This window comes from Sceloporus undulatus, chromosome 5 (genome assembly GCF_019175285.1).
Source record: "Sceloporus undulatus isolate JIND9_A2432 ecotype Alabama chromosome 5, SceUnd_v1.1, whole genome shotgun sequence".
Classification (NCBI taxonomy): domain Eukaryota; kingdom Metazoa; phylum Chordata; class Lepidosauria; order Squamata; family Phrynosomatidae; genus Sceloporus; species Sceloporus undulatus.
This window is the reverse complement of record NC_056526.1, coordinates 174989591-174998936: the sequence shown is the minus strand read 5'-3', so window position 1 is coordinate 174998936 and position 9346 is coordinate 174989591. Positions and strand designations below refer to the sequence as shown.

General features: G+C 39.2%; 1 protein-coding gene across 2 annotated transcripts in view; it reads left to right on the top strand.

Moving 5' to 3' along the window:
* Positions 1-3564: 3564 nt before the first annotated feature.
* The window catches only part of GRID2 (glutamate ionotropic receptor delta type subunit 2), an 845491-nt gene continuing 839709 nt past the window's right edge, over positions 3565-9346 (top strand). Inside the window, exon 1 of one of the 2 annotated variants that reach the window (XM_042470711.1) lies at positions 3565-3718. In XM_042470711.1, coding sequence (XP_042326645.1) covers positions 3610-3718 — 109 coding nt within the window. In that variant the 5' untranslated portion in view covers positions 3565-3609. The remainder of the gene's footprint in view (positions 3719-9346) is intronic. The other variant, XR_006104285.1, reaches the window with a different exon arrangement.

Genomic DNA, 9346 nt, shown 5'->3' with positions numbered 1-9346 from the left:
TTTTTTTTTTTTTTTTTTTTTTTTTTTTTTTTTTTTTTTTTTTTTTTTTTCCACACATATCACATTTTTTATCTGTAAAATCTTGGAGGATACAATTTTACATTGACTTATTCATTTACCCACAAAAAGTACACACTTGATAACCTCTAACATTGGCAGATTGTTAGTTTTCTTGTCACATTTTGTATATGATTTCACCATTACAGGAAGTGGAGTAGTAAGAAGCTTAGATTTAACTCTACTTCGAATCCTTTATCTGAAAGCCAGTGAATTTATAATTGGGAGTATCCAAACAACTTTAACATGACTACAGAAGATGACTCTCATTCTTAATCTTTCATATGGACTCCCTCCCACACACACCATACACTGGAGAACTCTTTCGAACACAGGTGTTTGCAGAATCCTCAAAGCTTTCACTGAGTTAAGTGAAGCTACTCTTACCTAAGTATTTAAATAATGATCTCTGGCAAAATGACAGAGGATTAAGAAGCTAGGAGAAAAAAATGTGCATCTTCAGCTGAGAGAATATGCAAGGAAATGAAGTGGTCCTTGAGATGGCGAGGTAGTTGAAACAGCTGCTCCAGGGCAAGAGATGTTGAAGAAGAAGCAAAATCCTGGGTTCCAAACTGACAAGTTGTTGTGCAGGGCAGTCTGTTGGCCATGGAAATGAATAGAGCTGGCAGGAAAAATTGATGGTGGAGGGATGGAGGAGTATGGAAAAGAGAGAGCTGATAAATTAAGGCAACAATGCGTGCTGGTTCTTTTTTGAAAAAAAATGAGGATGTGTTGAGACACGCTGGTCTAGGATGTTCTTATAAACCTTTTATGACTGGTTTGGGAGGACCTTCCCTTACATGCCAGCCTGGAGTATTTACAACGATTAATGCAGGGCGGGTCACTTGGACAAGAATGAACAGTGTCCCAGTATTTTGCAGGTAATTGGTAATGATTTTGGAAATCTCCCCCCCCCCCCCCCCCCCCCGTCACCGCTGCCTTCAGTGCACACTGCCTATATTAAAGAAGGCCCAAGGGTCTCCCATGGACCCTGAAGAATATGGAGGGTTCTACAGCCACTTTTAAAAATATTTTTTTTTTTAAGGTGCTATATGTCAGCTGTTGGAGACAAGCAAGCTCTCTCTCTCTCTCTTTTTTGTTTTTTTTTAAAATTCATAATTCTTCCCAGATTTCCCTAGGGGGATCCTGAAGTCTGTGATCTAATGATATTCCCCCCCCAAAAAAAAAAAAAAATACCCTCTGTTTTGAGCCTAACTGTTTCAAGCCTCTATGAATGGAAAATCTGCTAGAAGCTATGTCCAGCATGAAAGGATGGATAGATGCTAGGAGACACATACTTATCCTTTTTGAAGAGACTAGCCCTGTCCAGTCTATTTTAGTCTTTAAATCTTTTCAATTGTTATCATTTCTAACCCATGACAACTTTGATGCATGACTTGTATAGAGAATTTAGCCCTGTCATATTAATCAGTGGTTGGGATAGTGTCTATCAATGCCCATTACCCTTAGCCCATGTGACCAATGGTTAGGGATGATGGGAATGGCATTTCAGTGATACTATATATGGAGGACCGCAGGTTTTCAAGACCTACACTTGATGATGCATGGAGAGGCAATATAAGATTCTGCTGCATTTCCATCAGAAATGTCTGCTTTAGGGTGAAACATGCTCTACTAATAGGGTATCAAGACTTCAATTTCTAATTTTACTTTTATGTTAATTAATTCTAATTTTCAAATTCCTTGTAGTCTGTCCTATATAAATCTTAGGGCAAGGGCATAAAATAACATAAATTACATTATTAGGATTGCAGTTAGTGAGTGATCTCAAATTATATTGGTCCTGTGACATTTTCTTTTAGGTGAAACAGGCTGCCCTGCAGGAGCGACTATTACTGCCCCTTTGCTCATCGAGTTGGGGCTGCAGCAACTGAACACCATGCCCTCAACCTGGCCTTTGCAGAAGGGGAGGCAACTGGGAGAATTGCTTCTCTTGCTTCCAATAGTGGGAATGTTGCAGTAGTGGGAATCCTCTTGCCACTGAAGCATATTTAATCCAAACCCTTGTATGCACATGTATTATCTAATACAGGGAGAAAAAGGGTATATCCCTGAAGATATTATCGGAATGCAATTCACAATCTTTCACCATTAGCTATATTAACTAGGGCTGATAGGAGGTACAGTCTAGTGATACATAGAGGGCCCTGTTCCCTTCTTGTTAATTGCCATCTAGTCAGTCTTAACTTAGGCGGTCCTATTAATAAAAGACCTTGAAGACACCCTGTCATGAACAGCCTTGCTCAAGTCCTACAAACTAAGGGCTGTGGTTTCCTTCATCAAGTCTATTCACCTGTAAGGGCTTCCTTTTTCCCTACTGTGTCCTATTTCACCAAGCAGCAGCATCTTTTTTAATGAGTCATGTGATGTCATGGTATAGCAAAAGTACCATAGCTTCAGTTTCATCGTCTTGCTTTTGTCTTGGACCTATTGATTGGTTATTTTGACTGTCCATGTTATCATTTGAACTCTACTCTATCATTACATTTCATCTAAGTTGATTCTCCTCCTGTATGGTTTCTTCACTGTCCAGTGTTCATAACCATTAATAGCAATTGGAAATACAAGTTCCTCTCAGCCCAGTCAGTCCCATAGAATTATTGTGAGGAAGAAATGGAGAGAAGAGCAATGTACATTACTATGCATTCATTGAAGTGAAAGCATAAATAAATATAAGAAATTCATAAATATGCCTTGTTAGTTTTGATGAGGTTTAGTAAGCAGAGTATTTAGTCCAGCCACTAGGATGATGGATTTAGGACCAAAGGCAGAATACAATTTTGAGTTGAGAGTACAATGCTACAAAATTATCTCAGTATTGCACTGGAAGACCAATGGTTTTGAGTACTACTTTGGAAATTGGACTCAGTGTATTGAAGTGTGGGGTAGTGATGGATGACATTTGTACTTTGCAATATGGAAAGATATTTTCAGAAAATAATTCAGAATTGGATGTTAAGTATTTTCAGTAGAATTTTAGCTGATATGTGGCATAGCAGGTTAAACCTGTAGGATGCTACATTAGCTGAGATGTCACAAAATACTCTCTCATCTGCTGTATCCTGATGGAATATCTTGATAGTGTTGCAAGCTGCTGTGTCTTTAATTGCAAATTTATATTCACTAATTGTCATTTGGAGGAACCATCCTAGCTTGCTGATGTGTTATAGTGCTCCCAAGTCTTTGTCTCCTGGCCCTGTTCCATTTTGGATTATTTATACCATGTGTCCCATAATTTCTGCAAATTGTTGTTGTTGTGTGGTCTCAAGCATCTTCCTGATTTTGCCCTAAAGTATCTTGAACCTTTGCCAAGCCTCATTAACAACATTCTTGGCTCCTTCATAAACAGGTGGCTGTGTTGAAATGCAAACTGAATTCATTCTTTGGAACAGTTGGCAAAATGTGTATCCAGCACTGTGTCCTAAATGTGTTAATCCTTAATATTAAACATTGTAGCTAATTATTCCCATGTCTTCTTTTCTAGGGGCAATATTTGATGAATCTGCAAAAAAGGATGAGGAAGTGTTTCGCATGGCAGTTTCAGACCTCAACCAGAATGATGAAATCTTACAGACAGAGAAAATCACAATTTCTGTGAATTTTGTGGATGGCAACAATCCATTCCAGGCAGTTCAAGAAGGTAGGGTTTCCAAGGCTGATGCCTTTTTTCTTATTGAAATTCAATAAATGCAAATAATTCTTGACTGTAATCACCTTCATTTTAACATTCAGGATGGATGAAGTTTTTGATCAACTGGCATACTTTTAATCAAATAGTATAGTATGAGAATTGGGATTTGATTTGGCATAGATCACAGTTGGAGCATGGAGCATGTCGTGGATAATTTTAAAATATTATTATTGTTCTTGTTGAATGTGTCAAAGTTGTGGTGATTAGAGTGGCAAATCTTGTATTTACTTGTGTTTCTAATTTAGTAAACTCAGAAGCATCTTGGTCTCTATGGATTGGTTGGTTACTGTCCTTTTCACTGTGCTCTTTCATTCCATGAAGCTTATTTTAGTCATATGTAAGTTTATATTACTAAACAAAATTGCAGGCTACCAAAATTGATAATTACTGTATATATTCATTTATAAGTCTAGAAATTTTAATTAAAAAATTGTCCCCCCCCCAAAAGAAACCCCCTTGGGTCAAGTTAACTATGAGTCAATGTAAGTACAGTTCCATCTTCCTTATGCATGGATTCTTTATCCACACATTCAACCATCCATGGCTTGAAGATATTAATGTGTGTGTGTGTGTGTGTGTGTATTCCAATAAGCAAACCTTGATTTTGTCATTTTAAGTAAGGGGCGCCATCTTACTATACCATTGTATTTCATTTAACTTGAACATCCACAGATTTTGGTGTCCACAGAGAGTCCTGGAACCAAACCCCAAGGAGCCCTGGTGGCGCAGTGGTTAAATGCCTGTACTGCAGCCATTCACTCAAAACCACAAGGTTGCGAGTTCAAGACCAGCAAAAGGGCCCAAGCTCGACTCAGGCTTGCATCCTTCCGAGGTGATGTTGGGGCAAATAGCTTACTTGTATTGCTTACTTGCTGTCCCGCTTATGATCTTTGAATAGCGGTATTAAATATATTATTATTATTATTATTATTATTATTATTATTATATCAAGGGCCCACTGTACTGTACTTTAACTCTTCTCAGAAAAGAGAGCCTTCCCCTTATCTGAGTAGAGTGGTGAAAGGCAAGAGCTTAGTCTATCCTGGAAGCATCTAAAAGAAGCACGGATACCCTCAACTATATCTGCTGTGGTTCCTCCTCTGGCCATTTTGAATGCCTTCCCTTCAAAGGAATGCCAAGAGAAAGCAGAATTTTAAGGATCTCAATAAGACCTTTGTGTATTCTTGTCACCTTTTCTGGATAAAATCAGGTAAATTTATTACACTGTAATTAAAGACTATAATCACTGATAAAGTAGTCACCACTGTTTTGTTTTGCCTTTTCATCCTTTTTCACATGTACATTTTCATATTCCTGCTTATCTGATCCCCTCCCTGCTTACACTGCAAACCCACAATTTGCCATAGTTCTCTCCTCATCCATAAGGTTGACTTATAGGTGAGTATATACAGTACTCAAACAAGTTATATGTTAAATTATTACAGGTGTTTGAATTTGTAGCGGTATAAGTGAGCACATTGGGAACAATTTTAAGAAATATATGGAGTTAAGAATTACAGAGGGCACTCCACATTCGCTGGTGTTATGGGTGCAAGTCCCCTGTGAATGTGGGGAAAGTGAAAATAAAAAAATACTATTTTTAACCTGAGATAACACCTCTCTAGGAATTTCTAGGTCCTCCAGTACAAGTCTGTGGTCAATATCTGCCAAATGTTGACCATAGAATTGTTCTGGAGGACCAACAAATACTTAGAGAGGTGTTCTTTTTGGGAATCTCTAGGTCCACCAGCACAACTTCTGGTAGATGTTGCATAAACAAGTCCTGCTGGAGGACCTAGAGATTGCTAGAGAGTACATATTAATCAAATCCATGAATAATCAAATCCACAAAAATCAAATCTGCAAATGTGAAGAGCTGACTGTAATTAAAAATGAGGATAAATTAAGGGCTGGAGTGGCTTGTAAATTTCATACACTTCTTTCCCCAGAAATTAGAGCAATATTTATAACTTAGTAGTGAGCAACATTTTCACAAACAGCAAAAGATGAGTGATAACGTATTTGTGAATGAACCCAGGGAGATAATACAGGTGAATAGCTCCTGGTTACTTTGGTGAAATAATATGCAGTGCCTGGTGATGTTTTATTTTGTTTGTTCTGTTAAAAGAAATGGTTACCTTAGGTCACAATGTCATATTGTTAAGTAATGAGTGAATTAGCTTCCTCTAATACATCCAGTATAAATATATGCTATATTCAAGCATTCTGTATTTCTGATCTCAAATGGAAAAGCTAACATGATACTGTAGATAATTTTACTTTATGGCTTGTAAGATCAAGCTACCTCTTGGCAGTTGCTATTGATATTGTGGATTTATTTGTGCAGGTTTTTTTAATTACTAATGGTTTAGATCCAAACTTGGTCATACTCATAGTAAACCCACAGAAATCTAATTTATCCTGCAACATGATTTCAATGGCTCTGCTCTGGATCCAAAGCATAATATTGTGTTTGACCATTTAAGATGGTGTGAGAAAAGACCTCTGCAAAGCAACGTTAGGATGTGCTTTATGACTTACATTTGGAGGGGGGGGGAGAGGAATTTAAATATGTCAAATACACTTAAACGTTTCTTGCAAATAATTTGTTTTTTTAATTTATAACCTTAGATAGCTGTTAATGGCTGATTATCATGAACTATGCTTACATTTGCTACCCCAAGTTGGTAAATGTAACAATTTGCCAATTACATCAAGAAGGGAATAGTTACTAGCTTTGATTTTCTCTGTATATTATGTTTCAGTCCTTGGGGTCCCTTATGTGTTGGATGCAAACGTACCCATCTATGAAAAAGAAAGAAAGAGAAGAAGAATGTGTTGGTGTTGTGACTGGATGCCGGATTTCTTGTAGTTATCTTCAGAAGTGAAATAGAATTTGAGAGTGGAATTCATATGTTAAGGAAATGAATGATGGGGTGAAGTCAGAGTTAACAGCACATGTGGGCGGTAGTATGCCTGCTGTAATATTAAGATTGCACTTAACAAAATATTTACTATTAAGAAGCCCCTGAAGTCTTTAAATGTGAGCAGCTGGGCCAATCATCTGCTAAAAATGACCTATATATGATTACTATACTTTATGTAAACTACAGTGTCTTTGGATGGATGTTTTACATATAGCTGTAGTTGTTACTGACTTCCCTTGGTTAAGAACTGTTAAGTTCATGCAACTCCTGACAATCAACATAAGAACTGCTTTCTAGATCACAAAATCTTTTTTATTCCTTTTTTTATTTTATGTGTCACATGTCAATTTAGCTGTTGGTATATGGAATATGTAGTTTTTGGTACACAGATACAAGGACAAAACACTTATTTCCAGTTACATAAAGTACTATGCTACTGTGTCAAAAGCAGTTTCTAGACTGCTGTCCTGTGGTGTTACCTGAAATGTATTACCAAAGAACTTCCCTCAAGTGGCTTTGTGCACATGTGGGAAGAGGTTATCTGGAATGCCCACAAGTTGATTTTTTGGGCTAAAATGGTGGCTGCACATGCACAAAGCCATTCAAAGTCCTGATCAGTGCATGCTGACTGGATAAATTAATAAGATAGTCTTCTGATCCAACACTTACCCTGAGTGATAATCAACCTGTATTGTGTGAAGTTCTAAAAAATAAATTGGATAATCTGGACTGGCCAAGTACTATGGATATGTGTCAAACTACACTGCTTGAAAGTGTGGACTATCAACCTGCCAGCAGTAAAGCTCAGCTAATTTGTTGACAAGTGCCATTTGGTTTCTGTTTCAGGGGGCCAATAACTATGTGGCCTTCTCAAGGCCAGATTAGGTGGGGCAGATCTTGAACAAGTTCCAAACATAGAATTCCATATAAACTATGAGGAGAGGCTTAGGGAGCTGTGTATGTTTAGCCTGGGGAAGAGATGAGTGAGAGGTGATATGATAGCCCTGTTTAAATATTTGAAGGAATGTCATACTGAAGATGGTGCAAGTTTATTTTCTGGAATACAGGAAAAGAGATTCCACATCCACATTAGGAAGACCTTCCTGACAGTAAAAAATGCTCTCCCGACTCGGCGGGCAGACTGTTTTGCCGCTAGAAGCAGCTGGAACTACAAGCCCCAGTGTGCACTGGGGCTTCCTCCGGCTCCCAATTGGTGCGCAGAGCGGATGGGGCGGTCCCATCACTCCGCGACACTCTGGGAGCCGGGCTCGTTGGTGCGGAGCTTCCGGTCCTCCAGGGCTGCCCATTGGTTGGGTGGCCTTGGAGGAGGGGCTCCGCACAGCATGCAATATGGGCGGGGCCTAGACCTATTTTAGGCCACGTTGCCGGCCCCGGCCCTCAGTTAGCGCTTGGCTTCGAGCAGAGCGGAACCAAGCTGAGGAAGGGAGAAAGACTTTGAGCTTCTCCCGCCCGCCCACCGCTGTTTTGTGGGTGTTTTTTTCATCACAACTTTGGCGGCAGCATAGGCCAGGATTTGCACGTTGTTGTACCAGGGCTATGGAGCTCTGGTTTGGGAGTCAATAGGTACCCGGGGGCGAATAGGGCAGGCGTTTGGCCATTGCAGGGGTCAGAACACGGGAGCGCCTCCCGGTGACTAGGGGCTTAGTGAATTTGTGAACACAAGACAATGTTTGCGGTCAAGTTGTGTTTTTAGCCCCTAGGTCATCCCAAGCACCTGGTGGGTGCCAGATTTGGATAATCAGACAACATCGGGTTGTTTGATTTCACAGATCCTGACCTTATGCTTTGTGCCAACCCTACCAATTGTTTGCAAATAAAGTTGTGGCCTTACTTCCAACCTGTTGTATTGTGGTTATTTGACAGCAACATCTGAGGCAAGAACTATTCAACAGTGGAATATGCTGGCTTGTATAGTAGTAGAATCCCCTTCTTTAGAGTTTTTAAACATAAGCTGGATAGCCATGTATTGGGGATGCTTTGATCTTGTATTCCTGCCTGGCAGTGGGATGGACTTGTTGACCCTTGAGGTCTCTTCCAATTCTATTATTCTATGTACTGAAACCCATGACAGAGACCAGGTTCCTCCTTCATATATTATGGATGTACACTTCTATATCTGTTAAGAGATCTTCCTAGAGCAGGGTGCTTTTTGAAGACTTTCTAGATGCTGATTTCTTGCGTGAAGCTCAGCACTTTAGAGCTATAGACCCAAAGCTGTGGCAATATAGTGGAATTAATTTCTCTGAAGGGTTCAGTCACTGCATAGTGGCGTACATAGCATGATGCAGACAAGAGGCAAAACTGGTTGTAAATATAATGGCAGTGTGATAGATTGCAGCAACTCAGTTGCTGTTCCATTTGTTCTGAACTGTCTGAGGCTAGGTTCTGCAATAACAACAGCAAAAGTTAATTTGTTACGTTTCCATGAAAAATGGAGGTGAGCCAGAGCATTGAGCTACTGAACAATTCTAATTAATTTCAGTGGGAACTGCAAATGAGATATTCTTGATGACTTCTACTACATTTCTTATTTTATATCTAATTACAAATTCATCCTATGATACCATATATGAGGTTTGTTTTAGGCAAGAGTAATCTTACTTCACAGGCTCCTGCCTTGTTTCTTTAT